General features: G+C 40.4%; 1 protein-coding gene across 1 annotated transcript in view; it reads right to left on the bottom strand.

The window, feature by feature from the left end:
• Window positions 1-4,246: 4,246 nt before the first annotated feature.
• The window catches only part of LOC145406550 (RUS family member 1), a 43,991-nt gene continuing 22,393 nt past the window's right edge, over window positions 4,247-25,844 (bottom strand). Inside the window, exons 9-13 of the mRNA XM_080277665.1 lie at window positions 24,533-24,669; window positions 23,689-23,814; window positions 18,077-18,209; window positions 16,804-16,900; window positions 4,247-4,362 (exon numbers count right to left, since the gene is read on the bottom strand). Coding sequence (XP_080133791.1) covers window positions 16,848-16,900; window positions 18,077-18,209; window positions 23,689-23,814; window positions 24,533-24,669 — 449 coding nt within the window. The 3' untranslated portion in view covers window positions 4,247-4,362; window positions 16,804-16,847. The remainder of the gene's footprint in view (window positions 4,363-16,803; window positions 16,901-18,076; window positions 18,210-23,688; window positions 23,815-24,532; window positions 24,670-25,844) is intronic.

The following is a 25,844-nucleotide window of genomic DNA, read 5'->3' as shown; positions in this document are numbered from 1 at the left end:
ACCAAGGTGGAATGTGCAGAATAAATTGCTAAGAAATAGGTGTTACGTAATCTCCAAAGCCACTTAGAACGCGAACCCCTTCAATCCGATCTTTGAATTTTATTCTTGCCACCGCCAAATAAATTACAAGGTTTAGGAGAATTTTTTCGAAAAGGAGTTAAATAGCCTTGATTAACACCCTACAATATTTAAGGACTTTTCCTAAGCTACATACAAAATACTTATGATAATTTCCTATGGTAAATAAAATCGTCGGACAGCAGGGAGAGTAAATGAACAAAACATCGTACTTAAACGGTTAGCTCTTTCAGTACCATGACGTCATAGCTAATCTATTTTGGGTGCCTCTCGATCGTTTTATTGGTTAGGAAAGCCCTCTCATACTGAAAGTTAAAGAAGCCTACATCCACTCCCCCCGGCTCGAATTCTTAAAATCTAATGAAAACACTGGCAATTGCGTGAATAAACCAGAAAAGGAGGGAAAAAAATCATTGGGTTAAAGGAAAATGATAGACTGTTGGTCATAATGTATGTCGCCTTGGAATTAAGAATGTAAAAAGAGCGCATAACAGAAGGCCATTTGGCCCGTGCTTGGCACTCCTAAAAGAGACTCTGAACTACTAGAATGAGATCAGGATAGCAAAGAAGGCTGTCCCCCGCCCTCCACACCCTCCACCCGAAGCCGGCAGGAAAAAGTTAGAAGGAACACCACGCAGTATAGAAAAACTGGTGTGGACATTTTATAGGCAAGTGTGAAAGGAGAAAAGGAGACTATCATTGTGTAACCTGAAAAGGAAAAAGAATGAATTAGTACTGGTTATAAGAAGATTTTGTTCTATATCCACCCTTTATTTGTCATATACTTATCTAGCCTATGCTTGAAACTCTCAGTGAAAGGGGTAGCATTAAATATAGTAACAGTATTTACTGTATTAATGCAATAAAGTAAAAAATACCTAAGTGCATCATTCATTATTTGTTTTTAAAGTAACATAATCTACCCCTTGAAAGCCAGTGAATATATCATATCCTCCTAAAAAGTACAACGCCACGGCGGTTAAACTGAACACGTATTACTGTAGAATGCTGCCGCCTGTTGACTGCATGACAGCACAAGACTAGTTACAGATCAAGAAATCACTGCCAGTCAGGCATTTCTGCATACGGGGTCAAGCAAGCACACTACACCTGTGTGTTGATGGGCACAGCTCCACAGCTGTGTTTACTGTAACTTCTACAGCATAATTATTGCTACTAAACAGCGTCGAAATTGTGACTCTTCTCACCTGATTATTATATTTTTGATGAATTAATGGGCATTCACGAAACTAAGTGATTCATAATGTCAGTAAGTGAACAAATGGCTGTTTCATGTCAAGTAAGTTACTGATACACAAACTGCAAGTGATGTAGAAGGAACTGAATGTTATGGCGGCTAAGCTTAAGATCATTTCAAGAAACTTAAAGATTCGACTTGGTCCACGTCAGTCCTGATGACAGTGGGAAATTTTGCAATATGTGATGAAAAATTAAAACTCATGCCATGTTTCTGTCTTTCATGCCCAGAGAGACATGAATTCTTTTTTCCTTTTTTTTTCTGATCCATTATCCTGCTGTAACCTGAAGACTCACATTTTGGTAAGTATGCCTTGGATTGCTTTCCTTTTATTTAGTATATAAAATATCACGGGGTTCGTCGACACTTAAAATTACCGTAGTCGAACAGTAAGTAAAACTAGGTAAACTAGGGATTTATTATTATAGTGAATTATAGATTATTATTATTGTTATTATTATGACTATGATGATGATGATGATGATTATTATTATTATAGGTATTGGAATCGCTTTGATCATATTGTCTTCTCTTTGGAAATCGCTTTCCTATATTAAATTTCCCTTCAAACTTCAACTCACATCAATTCAAGTCCAACTGTTAGATTATTTATGAATGGAGGACACCTGTAGGCTGGTGTATGGATTGTTTTCTGTATTCAGTTTGCTTTTCCCTTCCCTGCTCATCTTCTGTACAAAAAATCAAAATATCGATGGATCACTATCACACTAAACTGACTAAAGGCTTTCCGAGTTAGTGTCTCCCTGCCCATCACTGCCTCCACGTCACCCTGTCCTCTGTCCACTGGCTCCTTTACCCTTTTCACTCAACTTGGCCTAAAATTGCCATCACTCCATCTTGAATTCCGAGCTAAAAATATATATATATATATATATATATATATATATATATATATATATATATATATATATATATATATATATATATATATATATATTAACTCTAGAATATGATGTTAGTCACGAAGAAGTACTATGGAAAGGCTGTAGAACTGCTGAAGTGTTTTTTTCTGTCACTGATCTACGTGAAATAAGCTGCAAAAGGACGAAAATTTGAGCCAAGTAAGAGTAAAACAATGTATCTCATATATATATATATATATATATATATATATATATATATATATATATATATATATATACACACACACACTTCTTTCCATGCCTTCATCTCATCCTCGGTCTCCTCCTCCCTCTCCCCCTCCTGCTTTGCCTCAGTCACATACATTCTCCTAGTCAGTCTCTCATTCTCCATCCTCTCCACATGACCATGGCTGTCAAAGATTAAATATGCATTAATAAATCGTTGTTAACCCCTTCAATACGGTATTCTTTTCTACATTTTATTTTTGCAACTTCCTGTAGATTTCATTCAAATTAAGAAAGAGTTCTCGTACTGAACTGATTAATAAAGGCTGCATACATCCCCTCCAGTTTGAAAAGTCTCTTCCAAGCTGAATAGTCTGAAGGCAGCAAAAAATGAATGAATAAGTAAATAAATTGAATGGACAGAGCATCATCGGAGGTAAGTGATGAAGGTGTTGCAGTCTCCAATGTCACCCAGAGCAATGTTCTGCAACCTGAGTGCTATGGCACACAGGTATGCCGCCAAAAGCTTCCTGGTGAGCCGTGGCACATTAACCTCCCCCTCAACAACAGTTACGGGAAATAAATGATATATAAATGAGCATACTAGATATGAACTAATAATGAAAATAAATAAACCGATGTATCAGAGTTCACTCTTCATTTTCGTATATTCCTGTAATCCGTTGCCAGGATGTCTCATTCGGACATGAGTAAAACACTTTGAAGGGCATGCTTGACCCATTCAGCGTGATGCGCCTCGGCCCCAACTCTTGCACATGTAGGAACATTGGCTGCTGATGTGTTATAGCGCTATTGTTACAAGCGTTTATCCTGACGTTGAAGCGTTCACTTAGAAGGAATATCGTAGTAGAAAACTCCTGTGTTGTACAAAACAGTGTAACTGGATTTGTGATTCTTTTGCACCAGCTTCAGCAGCGTCAATCTGTTCTCTCTCCCGGAAGGCAGGAGAGGAACTTGGGATATAAAGAGTGATTGTAACCTCAAACATAATTCAGTGAAGTAACTTTAGACATTTTGGGTGGAGCCGAAATGAGAGTACCCAACTATCTCCGAGTGTTTTCTTGACGTATTGTTGTGATTTGCAACAGCATATTTGTGCTAATTAAGCTTCCATCATTAACAATTACGGTAAAAAGAACAAAAAAAGATCAAATTTGAAGTCACATGAAGAGGAGCTTCGTATGGGTCTTTCTATAACAGAACCAGACATTAAGAACCTGTGTTCCTCAAAACAGGCACGTTTCTTGTTAATTTTCGGTGAATACGACATATATTTATTTTCTGGGAAAAACGTTTAGATTTAAATTTACTGCAGAAAGTTTCAATGAAAACTTTTATTTCACTTGGCACTCGACATACGAATGTTGTTATATCTGTTCAGTTCATAACCTTTCTCTGTAGAACTGGCTGAATTTATCTTCCAGGGAAAAATATTATTTTGGGAAACTACCCATGTGTAGCAGGTAAATAGCTATCACTGCATGGCCTCATAATAATCTTTATTTCATAATTCTTTAAATTCCTTAAACATTAAACAGTTCAATACGATGCTTTAAATAAACGGTAATGTACACCTAGCAACTGTGGATTCAGTTCTCATTTTCTTAGGAAAAAGAAAAACAACGATGCAGTTCTGACACTTATTGTGACAAATATTTATTAAGTGTACCACAAGAGTTCAGCAAATTGAATAATGGGCCGTGAAGTTAAAACGATTGAGGAGCACTGACCTAGGCTACAAGACCGAATTCACAAACCAACTTACGGCCAATTTTCACTCAAGATTTTCGCTTGCAGGAAGAGCTAGAGGCATGGGATGTTCCTGTGCTACCCGGCCCTGCCTTTCCTGCAGAAGGACCAAGCACACGGGAAAATTTTACACTTGCCTCGATTGTCCTGGGGGAAAAAAAAAAAATGATTACGCTGCGTCCCGCTCTCGCACCACCATCCATTAAAGATATGACATGGCGCATTCCCAGCCCAGGAAGCTTACTCCGATTACCGCATGAATGGACACCCAGTACAGGCTGTTGAATCTGCTTCGACATGGGACTGTTGGCCAATTTCTCACTGAAGTTCCACCAACACATTCTTACAACTGTCAACAAAGCTGGTGGTATTGCATCCAACTTACTAAGAAGTACGGTAAACCTAGAATGTTCCCACTGTATCTTACAGCTGTGTGACATACTGGGTGAGTGGATATGAAGGGGGATATCAGCTTCTTGGAGGGAATGCAACGTCGGTGGACAAAACAGATTGCTGGATTATGCAGTTTGGACTATGGTACTCGTCTTACCACTCTTGGTTTATATTCAGAGCGTGGAAGGTTGCCCAGGGCTGATCTTATCAAGGTGTGGAAGATCTTCAATGGATTTTCACCTATCCAGCCCTGTGATGTTTTTGAGCTTCAGGTTGCTGTAAGGGCCCGAGGACATCCACTTAAGATATTCCAACGTCATGCTGAGAGTGAGATGCGCAGGAGATTCTCGGTCACAGTGACTGGTCTCTGGAGTAGTTTGCCTTCAGCGATCGTGTTATCTCTTAATATTTATTAAATTTCAGGAAAAGATTAGCTGAACATCTAAAATGGAGATTATATGAATTTTAACTTGCACAGAGACTAACTTGTTTAACTTGCTGAGTACTAACTTGCCTGCTTAACTAACGTGCACTAACTTGCTTGCGCTAAGGACCTGGGTGTTGTCCAGACCATAAGACCTGTGTATACCGTAACAATTATGTCCAACAACACAGTTCCCAGCAGGTGTCCAGTAACTTCTCTCCTTGATTAATGGTAGCCAGTGTCTACGATAAACATTGTCTTCGAACAGTTTTTATTATTACAGACAGTTTTGTTTCTTGTATTTTGGAACTTTTATTGCCTATGGTATTGTTTCTAGTATTTTGCCCTCGTTAATGTTTAGTTCAAATGTGAGATGCCAGGTCGCCTTCAACCATTTCCTAAGATACAAGGGTTTTTATGAGTTAACTGGTATGACAGACATTTGTTTCTTGTATTTTGTTATCAAAATGTTTACTCTGATTTCACTGTGAAGTGTGTGTGTGTGGGGGGAGGGGTTAAGACAAAAGTATATACAGTATATACAGTATATGCAGTCTCATATACATACAGTAATGAAACTTAAGAGTTTTGTAATTTAAGGGCGCACGTGGTAGTGGAGGCTTCGTAACACTACCCCATAAGCGGTTTATTTTCCTTATTGCAGTTTAATGTTGTCTTCTTTGTTATATATATATATATATATATATATATATATATATATATATATATATATATATATATATTATACTGGCACACTTTGCGTCAGAAGCATGAACAAATACCGAGGTGCAATGTGAAGAATAAATCGCTGGGGAAGAAACGTTATGAAACCAGCAAAGCCACGTGCAATATAACCTTGTATGTGACAATACTTCTCTCTCTGTCTCGGTCTCTGTCTGTCTGTCTCTCTCTCTCTCTGCACAACACAGCAGGAAAAACTAATACCGTTGAGCTTAAGTTTTGTTATTTTTTTTTTACTCACCCAGAAAAGAAAAGAAAAACAGTGGTCCAAGTACACTAGAGTACAGAGACAGTGGAACTTAAAGGAGAGAGAGAGAGAGAGAGAGAGAGAGAGAGAGAGAGAGAGAGAGAGAGAGAGAGAGAGAGAGAGAGGCCTAAAGTCGACCTTGAAATATGGAGACCGACTTCCGTAGAGTTTCTAAAATCGTCAGTCAGAAAGAGAGTATTGCGTTAAGTCTATTTCTACACTTCCAGACGATTTTATTCAGCTCAGGACAGCCCTCTAACGGTGAACGTGTTAATGAAGGCTGTATCTAACCCCTCTAGTTCGAAATGTAGAAATCTAGGGTGAGCAGAACGAAATAAGAATGTGATCGGAATGAAAATAATACGTACCACATCTATAAGAGGATGTCATTTTCTTTTTCATTATTTGTTCTCTCACTTGACTGTTTTCTTTCGCTTAACAGTAGAGTGAAATCCCTTTATTGTTGCTGTTATTGTTTTGTTGTTTTTCTGTTGTTGCCATCGTTGTAGTTGTGCTTATTATTGTTGTTATTATTGTTATTATCGTTGTAGTTATTATTATTACTATTGTCGTTATTGTTATGTTGCTGTTGCTGCTCGGTTGTTTTTGATGTCGTTGTTGTTATTGTTATTGTTTTCTTACTGTTGCTGTTGTTGTTGCCCAAGGCTCATCTGAACGTCAGCCCAAATGACCTGTAAACTGAAGTTTAGGGACGTTTGTATAACCGGGAAGTGGAGCCGCTCGGTTGTTGATGCCACCACGTGAAGGCGTCCCTCTATGGCACCGACCTGTATTAGCAGAAGAGGGTAATGAAGGTCCAGTCCTTTACTGACAGAAGAAACCCGAAAGTAATAATAATAATAATGATAATAATAATAATAATAATAATAAGAAGAAGAAGAAGAAGAAGAAGAAAGTAGTCTGGAAGTATCAATAATAAAATAAATAGGCTGACATCTGACTAAAGGAGTTAAATAGACCTAAACACCTTGTACGAATTGTTCAGTGTGACGGGGGTATGCGCCCTACTGAGTTTTTCGCTGGACCTATTATTCTATTGTATTACTGTACTAATGTCGCTGTTTGTAAAGTTTAGTGGTAAGGGTTAAGTTGTGTGTGTGTGTGTGTGTGTGTGTGTGTGTGTGTGTGTGTGTGTGTGTGTGTGTGTGTGACATTTCACGAATTTATTGTATCGTTTATCTTGCTTCTCTTTTTAAAAATCAGATTAATATCACTATGTCACAGGAAAACTGAAGGACAGAAAACCACTTGAAAGGTAGAGAAAAAAATAATAAGGCCCGTATCATGCACGGTTGTGTTTTAGGCGACAGAAGGCGCCTTTTCTTGAGCGATTTATTTTGCACACTACATCTAAAAATTCATCTGTGTTATGTATACCGTATTAACATCGACATAGTTTGCATCAGTATCATACAAGAGGATACTGAAGTGTAACCTGCAGAATAAATTGCTTGGAAGTAGGGGTTACGAAATTTCCACATGTACTAAGAATACGCCCCTAGAGCCGAGGGAACAAATGTGTGGAATAGCCCCCATAGTTTTACGATAATTCCTGAAGCATGTGATGGTGATAATAACCTGCCTGATCTTTCTGTGTCGTTGCTTTATACACTCAGTAATACTAGAAGTAGATTAATCGCATCTAACAATTACAGGTGTTCCAGAAATGACTAAGAAATCAGGGGCTTGCGTACACACCTTCCCTCACTCATTTTTAATAATACGGTCGGAAAAGGGTAATACAGGAAAAGAATCGCTGTTGTTGTTGTTGCTCCCCTATCCAGATCTGTCTGGCCGTGTAGACCCATCAACTACAGGCAAGGAGCCGCCTTCCTGTGGCAAACAGCTCCTCGCTAGGGTGGGAGAAGGGTCCTTCCTTATGGGGAGGTGCAGGGAAAATGAAGGCATAGCCTCCAAGAGGATGAGCCGTGTATAGGACTTAATTACTTGGTAGCTGTGGTTGAGTTCCCGGGAAGGGTGTGTGTTGTGATAGTAGCCATCCACATACTACCTTTTTGGTGTGTTAACGGGTGCTACACCTTGCTCAGGGATGACCAGTGACTATGTAGGGTAGGGATGCCTATCAGCCTTGACCCGGACTCATACCCTAATTACTAACCTATTAGGCTACTATGATAGAGTTGCAGAATAATTATCGTACAGAAAAGAGAAGGATGGGTGGACAGTACCTATCTGGATTTCATGAAAGCATTTGACAGAGTACCGCACCAAAGATTTTTATGGAAACTGTACCATCATGGAGGACACCAAGACAACCTGTACCGTTGGATAGAAGATTTCCTCAGAAAAAGGGAAATGAGAACGGTACTAAGGGAAAATTACTCATCATGGAGGGAAGTGACCGGCGGAGTTCCACAGGGCTCAGTGCTGGCACCAATTATGTTTATAGTGTATATAAATGACTTAGTAACACTGGTAATGAAAGCTATGAGACGTTTAAATATAAGAAAAAAAGACGCGGAGGACAGAGATAGATGGAGACGACTCATACCACGTCCAACCTCGGCACTGGGAAGAGAAGGACGCTAAACGAAGATGATGATGATTGGAAATGAAAGCTATCTAAATATGTTTGCTGATGATGCAAAAATACAAAGGAGAATTACTAACACAGACTCTTGTAGAGAGCTACAAGAAGAATTAAACAAACTTCATGAATGGAGCGATAAATGGCAAATGGAATTCAATGTGGACAAGTGTCATGTAATTAACTTTGGTAAAAGTGGAAAAAGACCAGATTGGGACTATAAGTCTTGGAGTAAAACCCTACACATATCAGAAAGAGAGCAGGACCTAGGAGTGATTATCAATAACAGACTATCTCCGGCTGACCACATCAGTGAGAAGGTACGGAACATGTATACACTGGTTGCTGATATGAAAATAGCATTCACATACATAAATGAAGACTGAGAAAGATAACATCATTCATCAGACCAACCCTGGAGTATGCATCAGTAGTCTGGAATCCTCATTTCAAAAAACATGTAGATAAGATTGACAAAGTTCAAAGGGCCGCTACAAGATGGGTATCAAGCTTAAGGGATCTAAGCTACGAACAAAGACTAGAAAAATTAAATCTGCCAACACTACAGGAAAGAAGGAAAAGAGGAGACATGATTATGCTATATAAATGTGTCTTGGGGAAAGAGAAAATAGACATAAATGAGTATATAAGCCGGTGAGGGTTTATGTCCAAGGGATGGTTGGGGTTGATTGCTCATGTAATGCCACTCAGGGATGTCGGGACCAACTGCCTAGCCCCGGGCTTCTATGCTTCTCATGGGGCAATGTAGGATTGGATGATGGATGGATGGATGGAACACACTCATATATAATCGTATATATCAGGTCAGTGACTAAACTCACTCCTGTATCTCCTGGGGCTTTCAGTGTTTCAGCAATCAACCCAGACACACCTGCTACCTTCCCCACCTGCATCCTGCATATTGCCTCACTCACAGTAGCAGCATCAATCAAAGGCCAAGGGCCAAACACTGGATCTGCATAATCCAAACCTTCCCTGTCCCAGTCAAACTCCTCATTCAACAACCCGCTGTAATGCTCTCTCCATGAGTCTTTAATATCCCCACTGTTCACCACAACCCTTCCTTCACCATTCTACACACACCTGTGATATCTTTGTTCTCCCTCTTCATCTGATTTCCCACCTTAACCTGCCGCATGCTGGCTATTTTTAACCCTATGGGTCACCCCAGTGCCGGCCATTTTTCGACCTTTTCTTTTTTTGGCTAAAATGATAGATTTTGATGTGGAAGCAACGAATTTCACCATTAAAATGCTCACCGAGGCTCGGAAATCAGTTTTATTGAGTCCTGCATACTTGTTTACAGGTATAGCCGCTCTCTCACGCTCGCCAAGTACGTGAGAGAAAGCCACTTTCTATGGAAGGTATTCTCAGGTATTTATGCTGGGAAGGTATAGCAATGTTCAGTACACTTTTCTGATTACTTATTACTTCAACATCTATCACAATTTGCGTGTCTTTCTCACTGTGAATGCATTATCCTACACTTACTTGAAGATAGGTACAACCTGACTTCATTACATACAGTCCTGGCACTTACAAGAAGGTATTTACAACTTGACTTCACTATATAGTCCTTACATTTACAAGAAAATATTTACAACTTACACTTACATGAAAATATTTACAAAATGCCTTCACTATGTACAGCACTGGGTGAGGCACACAGGCAGAGTGAAGCAGAGCAAGCGTGAGGGGGGAAGCGAGTGAGTGTATGGCCTTGACAGCCTTGGGGATGGTAGAGGAACAGTTACCTTACATGCCTGCCAATTTTTACCTGCGAATCTTGAAAAATGCGGTCACAGTGAAGTTCTTTATTTTAGAACGTTTTAAAACGGCATTGGCACTGGCCGTGGCATTATGTCAGAACGTTTTAAAACGGCGCTGGCACATGGCGGGTTAAACATCATATTCTTCCTTTCCACACGATTTTCATTATCAAGTAAAAGTCTCTGTGATTCATGACTTTGCCCTGTACACCTCTTTTCTAGCCCTGTGCTTGGCAGCCAAGTATTCCTCACTGTTACCACCCTTCTTCCATTTCCAAAAAAAAAAAAAAAAAAACTTTTCTTCTTAACTGCAACTTCTACACCCATCCCACCACCAAGTCACTTTATGTCTTGGTGGGCCTCTTGTCCATCCATGTACTGAATCAGTGACTCTCAAGAGGTTGCTGTTGAGGGCTCTGTACTGTTCATTATCACTTTGGTCAGTGTCTCCCTGTTCAGTCACTACTCTCCTCATCTCCCTGTAGAAGGCATCCCTTACTGCTTGGTTACTGTTGAAAATTAGGGGATAGTCCTGTTGCAGATTCTGACAGGTCGAAAGATGTGAGAAGTGAGTTTTCGATGCACTAACAACAAGAATAATTTTACCCCAAGCAGAGATATGAACCAAGTCAGACATTAGGTGTGCCATAGCTTCATCTCTTGTTTCTTGGAATAACTGCTGAGATGGACGCAGCAGGAAGTGGATGGAAAGGTGAAAGGTGGAGTGATCAGTGTGAGTGGATAGAGTTAGATGTACAGTTTAGAAGGTCAATGATGAATAGAAGGAAGAGAGTTGGTGATAGGACAGAGCCCTGAGGAACACCACTATTGATAGCTCTAGGAGGAGAATGATGGCTGTCTACAACAGCAGCTATAGAATGACCATAAAGGAGGCTAGAGATGAAGACACAGATAAAAGGATAGAAACCGTAAGGGGGCACTTCGAAAATCAAATATTTATGCCAGACTTGATTGAAAACCTTTCTGATGTCAGGTGCAATAGCAAAGCCTTCGCTAAAGTCCCGAAAGGAGGGTGACCAGGAATCTGAAAGTAAGGTGAGAAGACCATTAGTAGAACGTCCCAGACGGAACTCATACTGACGATCGGAAAGAGGGTTGTGATAGGAAAAGTGCTTCATTTTGTTTTGTTAAGAATGGATTCATAAACTTTAGAAATGCAGGACGTTACAGCAACTAGGGAATACTTAGAGAGCTGGCAATGGTCCCCCTTCTTTGGGACAGGCTGAATGAGAGCAAACCTCCAGTAAGAAGGAAAGGTACAAGTTAACAAACAAAGGCGAAAGAGTTTACCTAGGCAGGGTGTAAGCAGAGAAGCACAGTTCTTGAGGACAACAGGAGGGACCCCATCAGGCCCATATGCCTTAATTGTTTGTACTGGGGCCAGTAATGGCATAAAACACATCAACTGAAGAAATTTTAATGTCGGCCATGAGGAAGTCAGAGGGGGGAAGTAACTGAGGAACAGCATCAGAACTGTCTGTGGTGGAAGTGGAGGAGAAAGTCTGAGTGAAAAGTTCTGCTTTATCAGTACAAGAAATAGTTACAGAGCCATCAGAGTGGAAAGAGGAGGAAAGGATGATGAGGTGAAGTTGTTAGAAAGGTTTTTTGGCAAGGTTCTAAAAGAACTGGGAAGAATTTGGGTTGGAGGGTTCAGAACATTTAATACGAATGAAATTATTTTTAGCACAGAAAAAAAAAAAAATCACGATTCCAGGTAGAAACATAGAAAAGATAAGACTCAGGGATGGGTCGGCTCTGGTACCTGTTGTAGGCTCTCTCCTTGTTGTGAACAGCATTAGAACAGGTGTGATTAAATCAATTTTTTTTGCATCAGTCACGGAATGTGGGAAAGGAATGTATGCTTCCATGTCCGAGAGAATAACTTCCGTATTGCGCGAGGCACTCCCAGATGGCTTTCAGCCATGGGAAAATAAAAAAAGTACTGCCTGAGGGCCTCCCAATCAGCAGCTCCAAAATGCCACAGCTGGCACTTCTTGGAAGGGTCCACAGGCCTTGCTGGAGCGATAGGACAGGTTAAGGTGGTAAGTTTTTGATTGGAGGAGCCCAACAAAGAGAAAAAATTACCAGTGTAAGCAGAAGGATTAGTTGTAAGGAAAAGGTCAAAGATATTGGAACCCTGTCCATGGCGGTCAGGGATACGGGTAGGGTGTTGTACAAGCTGCACTAGGTCATTAAGGATAGAAAAGATGGAGGCCTGTTCACCAGGCAAATAAGTGAAAGGACAGGAGTGCCAAAGGTGGTGGTGAACATTGAAATAATCTAGACTGGAGATTTCAGTGAATGGAGAAACTGATAGGATGTATTCAATCTTGGATGTAAGATAGTCAATGAATTTTACATAGTCAGCAGAATTAGGGGATAAGTACACAGGATTGATATATTCAGTCAGAGAATGATTGGATAACCAAAGCCAGAGAGTAGAGAATTCAGAAGATTCAAGTTGAGAAACACAAGACCAAGATATGCTGCTGCGTACATATACACAACAGCCACCTTTGGCACTGAAGTGAGTACAGAGAGAGTAGGAGGATACAGAGAAGGGTATGCTATCAGTTGCCTTAAAACAGCTGAGTATCATTAAGGAACAGAAGGTGAGGAAGAGAGGTCGTGTTCAACAGACAGAAAATTACCAGAAAGACCACTGTTGCTGCGAAATGAAGAAGTCAAACAATGCTTCCAAGCATCTCTCTTGGACATCAGGAGAGCGGCAGACAGTGGGTACTTTTATGGCCCCCCTTCTTCCCAGGACTCCCAGTGTGTGTGTGTGTGTGTGTGTGTGTGTGTAATTCACCGGCTCGGTCAGGATCACTTGATGATTGTGATTGTCAGCTTTTACTGTACCCTCCCGGAAGGGAGCTGAGAGCTCATATAGTCCGATCTAAGGGCAAGGCTGTGACCTTCACACACGCACACACCCGTCCCCTTGCTCAAGGGGGACAGTAACCACCCACTTCGTCAGTGAAACTTTTCACAACCTGAGCGAGGCGTGAACTCCCGTCTACTGTACCAGATGGCAAGCGAGAGCGTTACCACTGCACCAGCGAGCGGTGTGTGTGTGTGTGTGTGTGTGTGTGTGTGTGTGTGTGTGTGTGTGTAATTCACAGGGTCGGTCAGGATCACTTGATGGTTGTGATCGTCAGCTTTTACCCTCCCGGAAGGGAGCTGAGAGCTCATATAGTCCGATCTAAGGGCAAGGCTGTGACCTTCACACATGCACACACCCATCCCCTTGCTCAAGGGGGAGAGTAACCACCCACTTCATCAGTGAAACTTTTCGCAACCTGAGCGAGGCGTGAACTCCCGTCCACCAGTTGGCAAGCGAGAACGTTACCACTGCACCAGCGAGCGGTGTGTGTGTGTGTGTGTGTAATTTAGTGCTGACAGTTGGAGGAAGTTGTTACTGGAACACTAGAAAAGTTCAGCAAAGGGGGATGGTCAGAAGTTAATCCCATGGGCTGATGAAACAGGGAGCTCCAGCTCTCCCTGTCATTAGCTTTCCATCCACCTCGGGAATATTGCCCTGTTCGACTGGTGCTACAATCTACTACCAAAAATGCTTATTTGTTTTGTGTGTTTTTCGGTTGTATTTGTTTTATTTCTCATGAACTGTGTATCCTTACCTTGTTTGTAACTGTATTCAGGCTAATAATTTTTGCCAAATGCATACATCACTGTACCCCCTTGCTTTGTTTACCTTCCTCGCTTGGTCATCAGCGACAACATTCCCCAGAGAGTTGGGGGTTTGGGTATTGTACTGAATGGCAAATAAACATGGACTTAGATTCTTGGAGGGATGGGGGTATATATCCCTCCCCCATGCAACTGGGTTAGAGGAGGGCTGCCCTATACAAAGCTCAACCCACAGTTACCTCAAAATATACTCTTTACATTGAAAATGTAGGTATTTCAAAAACACGAATTGTGTAACACCAGAAAATATATCAGAAAATAAAAGTTGATCCGACAGGACAAGCTCAGCTTTTGAAACAAGCGTCAGTGTGATAATGCAATGGTGCCATATATGAATACAAGTACTGAATCGTGCTGCTTTTCATATCCATGTGATGCTAAATATTTGTACCACTGTTGCTGTCAAGAATTACCTACAGTCGTTCTATTTTATCAAGGCAGTTTGGGTCGGGCTCTCTGGGACCTCACTCTGTTAGCTCTGTTGCCACATCGTCGCCACACACGTGCACTCTCTCTCTCTCTCTCTGTCTCTCATATTATATATTAACTACTACTAATTGTATTTTCTTAATTTTTTCTCTTGTTTTCGACTTTTTTTCCACACCACCCCTGAGGTAAAAGTCTATAGGTGCATTTTTTTTCTTTTTTTCTTTTAAATAGCTTCCATGGCGGGAGACTGACCGAGTATGACCCACTCAAACAGGGCTGTCCCTCGTGTCACCACCTGACAACGTCTCAAAGGCAACACTGACAAGTCTTATGAGATTTATACTATACTACAGCTTTTTTATTGAATTACATCTATACAGAGTGTTTAAAATTCATGTATAAGTAGTTACTAGCTTAAAATAGGAGAGAGAGAGAGAGAGGTGAACACAAATAATTACACGTGTGTCGGCGGCGGTGACAACAGAGCTAACAGTGTGAGGTCCCAGAGAGCCCGACCCAAACTGCCTTGATAAAATAGAACGACTATAGGTAGCTACTAAAAAATGTAATAGCACTAAAGACTAAGAGTATTTTTGATAAGTTTTTAATAAAGATTCTGTGAACATAAAACAAACTGTCATGCTATACAATGAGAAATATTTTATTACAAATACAATGGTGCCCATCATCAATATACTGTACAAGGTTGGTCAAATGGTAATAATATTTACCAGGAAATCTACTGTTATGCCAGTAAGATCAGGGTAGTGTTTGTATCTGGAGATGTGAGGATCATTCTGGAAATTTTGGCATTTGTTTGGGTTTCTTTCTGTCTTTCGGTAGGAATTAATCTATCTATCTATAGCCCGACGCCCTAATCCCACGAAGGGTGGACACAGAAAAAATGCCTCCAAGTCACTCTGTCACCCACCATTTGACTACCTTCCCCCCAACTCACTCCCCCCTCCCTCATATACCTCTCAACTACATCCCTCCACCTCATCCTTGGTCTTCCCCTCCCTCTCTCTCCCTCCACCTCATCTATGTACACCCTCTTAGTCAGTCTTTCATTCTCCATTCTCTCCACATGTCCAAATCACCTCAATGTATTTCTAATCTTCTCAACTGTCATTACTGGTAATGTATATTGTTCAGTGTATTATTGTGTGAAAAAATGTGAGTTCTGTCCTCGGATCTGGAAAGCATTATTGCATCAAAAAATGTGACTTCTTTACTACAATATTCTTGACTGCACTAGCAGGGGGAGCCTGGGAGGTATATTAAGGGAACCACCTGGTTTGCTGGCAGTATGCCAGAGTGGGGTTTTAGTCAGTTAGCCATAAGTGACAGGCAGAGTGAGTTGTGTTTATTGCCAGTAAACAGTCAGTGAATTGGTGACAGTTACTCAGACAGTGAGAATAATCAGTGAAGGGAAGAGCAGTTAAAACAGGGAGTCAGTGAGTGAGTTATGGTAGTCAGCCAATGAATGAGTAGTAGTGAGTGAAGGACAGAGTTAACATGAGTGAGTTGTTTTGCAAGTGTACCTCGGCTGTGCTTAGAAGGAATAAAACACACAATTGTTCATCTGCCTTTGATTACTGGCTGGGCCTGTCTACGTGTTGTTCTCGACATATCAACAAACCGTTGAGGTTGTAACAATTGGTGCCAGAAGTGGAACGAATCCTATGGTGTAACAATATGTTTTTGAAGATGAAAACTAACTGCACACAGCTGTCAATGCACACTAATGAAATGTTTGGAAAGATTGTGGTAATGCATAACTATATGCAGCTTACTGGAGTAAAAACAGTGTTGTGATACACCTAAAGTAGCTCATGCATAAAGTATGATCTCTTTCGGCATGATTATATAATTTTCATTTTATTTTTCCCATCTCCAGATGATATTATTAAACTCAAAAGAGACTTCAAAGTGGTGGGTTGGATTAACCCTCACTACAAGGAAGCTCTACTAGAATGAGTAAGGTCATTTGTCAACAGCAAGAATAAAATACACATGATGTCTTTGGGCTGAAGAAAACCTCTTCAATATGGTTACATACATTTGTGGGTTGTTTTTGCTGTTACCAGTGGATGTTTCAGTTTGGAGAGCCTTCTGGTAGTAAAAGGGTTAACGAGGGCTGTAACTAATTCCTTAGGTTTGAAAAGTCTGTGCTAAGCAGAATAATGTTGTCTGGAGATACAAAGAATAATATGGAAAAGATGTGCACAGGCTGAAAGGTTTAAACTGACTCCCGTCTTACAAAATATAGTATACAAAACTGAAGCTTGTTGGTCCCTCTTCTGCTCATGTCAGTCTCCACTCATCAGCAGCAAGCTGTAGTTTGTTCACATGCCAACCTGGGAATAAACAAGACATGATGAAAAACAAAAAAAAAACATATATAGCCTACCATGACCCTGTAAGAATGAGCAGTGTCAAACATAAGCCAACACATCACATCAGGCACACAATACATGGCTACTGTAGAAATTAAGGTACACTGATGAGCCAACGTTGCTCACTCTCTAATCCTACCTCTCCCTGGAAGATCATAAACAGGGTTTCACAATGAACAGACTTGTTGTCCAGTGCTAAGATGATAGTTCAAAGCTTTGCTAAACTGTATGAAGATAGTTCTTGATGATACTGGTATCAGAGCAGTCCATAAAAGCTTCAATCTACCATTACCAGGTTTCTGTTTGGAATGAAACCCTGGCTATGAATTCCTTTCAGTCAGTGATTGGGGTGGAGGATGAGCGACACTATGGTATATGTGTGCATATGATACCCTACATACAGAGATATGATGTAGCATACAAAGTGCAATAAGGTAACATAATCTGGCACCACAGCTACCGTCTTCATCAATAAAAACTGCTGTCTTTTAGTTATGATCCATTTGTAAGTAAACCACAATACAACACTTTACAATTTGTCTACCTATACATAACTAATTGATGTCATTTCTTGGAAAATTTCCAAGGAAACTTTGACAGAAGAATATGGCAGTTTGTTATTTATTTCACTACAAGCTAATTCATGGCCCTATGCTCTTCCAAACATGTTCATTTCACTCTCCATCCATCACCCACGTTAAAGGAAAAATGACAACATGTTTCCTCTTGAGGAATCTCATACTGGGTTGGCCATGGTACAGCTGATGCTTTCTATGGACCGGAAGCTACACCAAGTGTCCAAACCAGCTAATTACTTCCCAGTAGTTGATGGAAGGTGTTGAGAAAAACAAATCTTAAATGTGCAATAAGTTTTGCAACAATGTGAGAGTCTCAGCTTGGACTCTGATTCTATGTGCTTTCACTCAGAAAATGGATCACAGGGTGATTGTACTTGTGAATGAATATTCCCTGCCAGAGGGTGATGATTGTGTTGCCAACTACCAAGATTGCAGCCACATTTCACTCTCATGATTGTACCTCTCAAATGGTAGCCATGCATCTACTACTCACTTGAATATGTGTTAAAAACTGTATAAGGTATATTAACAACTTAGATTAGTACTTTTGATAAACTACCTTTATCTCTGAGAGCCTTTAGGAATGCAGGGAAGAGTGTGTTGGCATGCTGTCTGACAGCAGAGATGATATGCCAGTCAGGGCTGTCAGCAGATATACCATCAGCAATGTACTCAGCTGACAACACACTACCCTGTAGACAAAATATAAAATTGTCACTTCACACATACTGGTATGTACTCACACACAGCTACTAATGCTATTAATAGTTTTTGAAATGGCAGGCTACCGAAATAATATTTAAATGTATGAAAATACTGATGAGTGGGTCAATAGTGTATTAGTACTTGACTGAGATGGGGCTGTACAGTATGCACTGTGATATCCTTATGGTTATATTACCATCATCATCATCATCATCACCATCACCTCTGATGTCTTATTCCTTCCTGGAAATCCTTTTCATCTTTCTTCCATAATAGTACTACTACTAACAATCGTCATCATTATCATCCTCTGGTCTTGTTTCTCAAAAGCCCCAGTTCTTCCTAACGAATTCGCTAGCACTCAAACGCGTTTACACCTTTACAATTACAGGACCTTTAATATCGCTCATATACAACACATAAGGTACTTTATTGATAAACTGCTCAACCCTATTGCGGTGTGTCTCTTCCAACATTACCTTCAGTCTCACTTTTAAAGACTATCTTTAGCACTCTTTCTACGTCCATTTTTTTTTTTTCCAGTATATCCGTACATCTCAGTGAATTACTTTTTGTCCATTCAGTATTTCCACATCTCACTTCTATTGTCCTTTCTTCCACTCCAGAATACTCATAAATTTCTCTGTTACTTAAGCTGTCCATCCTATTTACATCTGCAGCTGTTCTGAAAAAAATGTCACTTCTATAGTCTGTCACCTAGAAAGTTCCCTGTCATGGTACTGCCCAGGTTTCACTCCTGTAAAAGTCTATTTCTCTATCTATTGCCAGATGCCTTAATCCTGTATGGGATGGTCACAAACAAATTACCTCCATGTCTTACAGTCCCCTGCCATTTCACTGGCCTCCCCCCAGCTCACACCCCCCTCTCTCATATACCTCTCCACTCCATCCCTCCATCCCATCCTCAGCCTCCCCTTCCTTCTCCTCCCCTCCACCTTGCTCACATACACTCTCCTCACTAGTCTCTTGCTCTCCATCCTCTCCAAATGGCCAAACCACCTCCTAATGCTTTCTAGCAGATCCACATCTACACAACAACACTCCTTCACTTCCTCATGTGTCAGTCTGTTTCTCCATGTAACTCCACATGCTCTTCTTAAATAACTCATTTCCATTGCCCTCACTCTTGACTTGTGTCCTTCTAACAAGGTCCATGCTTCACTTGCATACACTAGAGTTGGTATCACAATACAGTACTATCATGCAGAGACTTTTTTACTTCCATGCTCACTTCCCTATTTCTTATCACTGCTTTCAAAGAACCAGCAACCGTTCTTCCATGTTGTACCCTTTTGAGCACTTCATCCTCCAAACTCCCATAAAAGTATAAGCAATAAAGGTCATTCACACAGGGTTGACTTGACTTCCATGCCAACCCTCCTACCCTTCAAAATACAACCAAGTTATCAAGTTATTCTTCCCTGAAGCAATCTTTCCTTAACCTTGCACTCCAATTTGCCATATTTATGTCATATAGCTCCCAGATAACTATTTAAAGCAATCAACCTATTCAGTTGGTAGAGAGCTGACCTGCAGTCCTACTGGACCCAGGTTCAAATCCCCACGGGCAGGGAACAGTTTAAGGATTTGAATTTAATAAAAACAGACTTTACTGATCTACAAGAAGACCCGCCGACATGTCATAAAAATACCCCCGCTAATATCAATACACTGGTCCTGTATGAGACAACCCTAGCATGTATTCATTATGGACGGTGGATGTTAGCGCCAAAGTGGTGACATGTAGAAGTGTATGGTATGTAGGAGGACTACTGGGCCTTGGGAGCAGGCTGTGAAGCCTATGCCAAGAGTCGGACACACACACACACACACACACACACACACACACAAAAATCACTATCCTTCCTCCACCCTACAATATCTGCCTAAATCTACTGTCATGTGCCTTCCTTTCAGATACCATTATCTTGCTCTTGTACGCATTCACTTCCAGTTTTCTTGTCCAAAGTCAATCAAACCCAGCCATTATCTTGTGCAAATCACTTTCATTCTTGACATGAAAACAGTATAACACCTGTAAGCTGGTAGCTTCTATACATTACCATTCAGCATCATATTTACTCCTACACCTGCTATCTTCATGTTCAAATGCTTTACTACTCAATTACCAATCAAGGTGACATCACATCTCCATCTTACACCTACATGGGATGGGATGACTAAGTTTCATCCCAAGTTTCACACACGCAGCCTCTCTTATGAAAAAGACATTGTTGCCCTCAGTAAACTCCCACCCACACCAAATATGTCTATTGCACTCCACAAGTCCTCTCAATCTATCCTCTCATACGTCGTCTCCAAGACCATAAAATGGGGTTGATGTGTATGCAGAGATGCTTAAGTGTAGTGGAGAGAGTGGAATGAAGTGCTTGTTGGAAATATGTAAGAAGGCATGGATGAGTGAAATTGTGCCTGCAGAGTGGAAAAAGGCTATGACTGTACCCCTGTATGAAAATAAAGGTGAGCGAAGTGAGTGCAAGAATTATCGTGGCATAAGTTTATTGAGTGTGGTAGGGAAGGTATATGGAAGAATTATTATAGAGAAAGTAAGACAGACATCATAAGTCCTTGTGAGTGATGAACAGGGTGGCTTTAGGAGTGGCAGAGGATGTGTGGATCAAGTATTTGCAATGAGACAGGTAACAGAGAAAGCTTGTAAGAAGGACCATAAGGTGTTTATGGCATTCATGGATCTGGAAAAAGCATACAACAAAGTAGACAGAGAGGGATTGTGGAAAGTTTTGTGCATGTATGGTAAAGATGGTAAGCTCTTAGGAGCTGTCAAGAGTTTTTATGATGGTAGCGAAGCATGTGTAAGGTTAATGGGCATCTATGTGAGTGGTTCATGATCAGTGTGGGCATGTGACAAGGTTGTGTGATGTCCCCTTGGCTGTTCAATATATATATGGATGGGGTGATAAGAGAAGTAAAAACACAAGTAATGGAGAGAGGGATGGCACTGGTAATGAATGGTAATAGATGGAATATCTCAAAATTGTTGTATGCTGATAATACAGTACTGCTTGCAAGTACCGGACAAGAACTTGGTAGGCTGGTGCAGAGTTTTGCTGATGTCTGTGAGTATCGTGCCTTGAGAGTAAATGTAAAGAAGAGTAAAGTGATGGTTACTGGGAGAGAAGGGAACTCCCAATGTGATGTCACAGTGAATGGAGAGAGACTGGAATTGGTGAGAGAGTTCAAATACTTGGGTACAGTGATTAAAAAAAAGAGAGGAAAATGTGCAATGGAAGTTGAAAGTAGAGTGACACAAGGAAGAAAAGTGGCTGGTGCAATGAAGGCCTTGATAAGAAACAAAGGCTTAAATGTTGCAGCTGCACGAGGCTTACATGAGGGAGTGTTAGTGCCAACTCTAACATATAGGTGTGAGACTATGGTGTGGCATGAAAATGAAAAGTCAAGAGTAAGTGCAGTGGAGATGGGACTGCTGAGGAATGTATGTGGAGTTCAGAGGGTGGATAGGATACGAAATAATGTGATTCATGAAAGGTGTGGAGTGAGGAAGTCGGTGGACACCAGAATCGAAGAAAGTGTCCTGAGCTGGTATGGTCATATGGAAAGAATGGATAACAATAGAGTAGTAAAAAAGGCATACCTCAGCGAATTTGAAGGAGGGAGGAGGTGAGGTAGGCCAAGAAGAAGGAAAAATATGGTGTATGAGTGTGTGAGGAAGAGAAGTTTGGAAGTTGGTGAGGCTAAGGAACTGACAAGAGCTGGCTGCATGAATTTTGTGAGGTGAAGTGCGTGATCAGGGATTTTGGCACCCCTTGTGAGCATGGTAGCGTCCGGATTGACTCAATTGGATACGCTGTGTGAAGCTGCTGAATGTGGTGAATGTTTTTGGCGTATCTGGTAGAGCCAGGATTCCGGGGGCTTGAATGATGAGTGAATGGAAGTGTGGCCTACTTGGATTGGGCAAGTTTGTGCTGTCTGGACATTGCTATTCCTGACTCTGCCCTTGGGTGGGAAAGGAGGTCTGGATGATGATGATGATCTCAACTAATGTCCTCAAGATAATATCTGATTTCTTCACTCCCTACCCTTTCTAAACCCACCCTGTTCTTCACCTATATTATGTTAGGCTCTCCTGTATGTACCCTACCATACAACTTCCCTAGCATGACCATTAAGTTAATCTCTCACTGATTCTGACACTTTTCCTTAAGACCTTTTCCTTTGTACAATGGAGCTAAAACTGCCTATTTCATGTCTTTTGGTACCATACTGTCCCTCTGTCCTATGCCAATCTGCACATATAATGACTGCCTGGTCACCACCAAACCTCAAACATTCCTTCACTAATGCCATCTGCTCCTGGTTCCTTACATAACTTCAGTTTATTAATTCCTGTATGTATTTCCCTTTCACCAACTGGTCCCACTGGTCTCCCATCTCCCTTTTTCATGCCCCAAACTAGTACAGTACTGTACTTTTTTTTTTTTTTTTTTTTTTTTTTTTTTTTTTACCTGCTACTTTTACAGAACTCAAATATTCTCTCCACCTCTCAAATGGTGTGCTGGAGAGTAATGCCTCCTTAGGTGGCACCAGTATAACTGGATACTACCTGTTCATACAAATATCTCTCAACCCTCTCTCACCTAAAAGAACATTAATGGACAATAGGAGAAGAGTAAGTTTTCAATCAGTGGTCCACCAGGGTCACACTCATGTAAAGTCTGGGGTAACAACAACAACAACAACATTTTTCAACTACATCATCCTCATCTTCCAGCACACTACCATCCACAATCAGAGGACAGTGATTTTTCAATGGATTCAAACAGAATATGCAGAACTCTGTATGAAGAAAGGTGAGAGCAGTCTAAAAATATATACCTGTAAAACTAACCAAATACTGAACATCACAAAAATTCCTCAAATGTTGCTTGTACAACCAACAGAAAAAAAAAAAAAAAAAAAAAAAAAAAAAAAAAATGCCGTTTTTGCTACTATGTTTACAGCACAGGTATCCTTGCAATACAGTACAGTAATTCTTTAACCTGACACTGCACACTAAATGTGTTCCTTAAAACTGTTAAGAGAAAATTGCTTGAAATGAGGGGCTATCTTCCTTCAGCAAAGGTTATATTCTCAAATGCTTTATTTTACAAACTCATATTCATGCCTGCATTTGTCAAAATGTATGTAATGCTGTAACTGGATCTGTCTGGGTGAATTAACTAAGCAATTTAAAGAAATAGGTGATATATTGTACTGGGATAACTGCTAGTGTGGGTTGTACGATCCTGTATCAGTCCTGACTGCTTAATGATTATTACTGTATCAATCCCATGTTAGGTGAAAAATAATAAATTAATTACCAGCTATAAAGTGAAACATGTGTTCAGTCAATGCATGCTAAACTATGAATTAATGTACTGTATTGTACAGTACACAGTTCCTTACCTGAGTAACATGAAAATAATTAAGGACACAAAGGTAAGCTGTAAAAAATGCCAGGAGCTCTTCTTGTGTTGTTATGTTGGAATGGTATACAATATGTAGCTGCCTCTGCTTTAGGTTCCCACACATCTGAGAAAATATGGTATAGTATCAGCCAAGATATACATCCATCTCAAAAACCCGGTACCGTAAGACCTTCCTTGACAGACAAAACAACAGAGCAGGCAATTTCAAACTACTTTAAAATATTTTGGACTATGATATCCTAGCCACTGCCACGTACAGTCAGTCCTCATTTGAACTGCAGGCAATATGCCAATTTAAAGAAAACAGCTTTAAGTGAGGTTTCTCATTTTTGACTGAGGGGGTAAAGGACAAAAAACTCACTGTTCACTTTATGATAACTTCAAGATGAATCGAGGCAACGTGATGTGAAGAAAAGGTGGCAGTTCATCAACAGCTTCATAAAGAACCAATTCTGACCTCTTGAATCCAATGGTTTATTCTTACTGTTTCCAGATTACTGTATTTCAGTCAACTTGGAGACATGCTGTTGTTTGAAAATTCTATCCTTAGCTGAACAGAGTCTGATTGTAGTAAAAATAAATTATTAAGATGTCATCAGAATGAAGGGGTTAAATGATGATCAGATGTAAACATCAAAGTAGGTTAACAGTATTTAGGGCAGTTGGTCATAACACATTCCTCCCTCTTCCACAGGCCCCTTAACATGCATGTTTATGACAAGGAAAGCATCTAAACATTCCTCAGTACCAACACATGCAACTGTTAAATATACAATCCAAGTCTCTCTTTTGATACTAGGTGCAAACAGGCTTATCCATACCAGATAGCTGTCCTTTTCAAATGTGCGCCTGGCTGCAGTGTACATCTCCTTCACATCGCTGCCACTACTCTGACACTTCTCAAGGGCCCAGTGTAGTGAGCAACCCACGGACGTGCTGAAGCCATGTGGGAAGTAATCTGAAGCAAGAAAATATGAGCATATTAAATGAATGAATGAATGGAGCTCAGTATGGAGTAGGTCTGAATGGTGAAAGAATGGATATGTAAAAAAAAAAAAAAAAAAAAAAAAGTTTATTTTTTATTTTTGCAAGCCTGAATATTGGGAAAATGGATGACTAGCATAATTCACTACTCACTGACCTGACACCTCACCAGCACCCACAGGATGTGCTAAAACCTTGAAGTAAATACTCTGAAGCCTGCAAATACCGTGATACGTTACAAGTAACTGTACACTCTCAGGCTCCTCCATTCACTCGTATGATTATTATCTTTTGGTATTAGCCGAACCAAAATACCAAAGTTGTCCTAGCTATCTGAGCACAGGTTCCCAAACTGGGGGCCAATGTGCTTCTTATGGAGCCATTGGGTAATCTTATGCATCTGAAGAAACTGGAAAGAGAATATCATATTCATTTATCAGGGAGAAAGTTTCAAAGTATCCATATTCTTTTACCTTCCTTGCAGAAAGCCTTCACTGTATCCGTGCAATATGAATTCCAGATATTTTGATGTGAATAATTTGGCAAAAACATACAGTAATCACCTGATTATCTGATGTCACATTACCCAACAAACATCATTATCAGACAGGCAAAAATGTGGCTGAATTAAAGCAATATCAATTTTTTTCTGTATTAACTAAAAGTGCACCACAAACCACACAAGAATAATCAACAAAATCTTTTGCTGTACTACAGTATGGTGTGTGCAGTATATAGAAGCTGTATATTTCACAGCAAAATACTGTAGTTTATCAGGAAAATTCTACTTGGGGTTGTTTTTCTGTGTTGGAAGTTGTACAGTACAATTTTTTTTTTTTTTTTTTTTTTTTTTTTTTTTTTTAAGGGTTATTCCCCCCACAGAGGGGCTGGGAGTGGTTGTATAACATTATCCAAAAAAATGCATTATCTGACATGGCTTTGGCTGAATTATGATGGATATTGGGGAATTACTTTATCCATCCAGGCATCCATCATCCAATCCTACATTGCCCCATGAGGAGTGTAGGAGCTCGGGGTTAGGCAGTTGGTCCCGACATTTAAGATGAGAGTGACCAGCCTCACTCATCCCTGAGCAGCATTACATGAACAATCAACCCCAACCATCCCTTGGATATAAACCTTCACCGG

This window comes from Coenobita brevimanus, chromosome 1 (genome assembly GCF_032717465.1).
Source record: "Coenobita brevimanus isolate Jiangsu-jjx chromosome 1, ASM3271746v2, whole genome shotgun sequence".
Classification (NCBI taxonomy): Eukaryota; Metazoa; Arthropoda; class Malacostraca; order Decapoda; family Coenobitidae; genus Coenobita; species Coenobita brevimanus.
The sequence above is the reverse complement of the archived record's forward strand: the minus strand, read 5'-3'. Positions and strand labels throughout refer to the sequence as shown.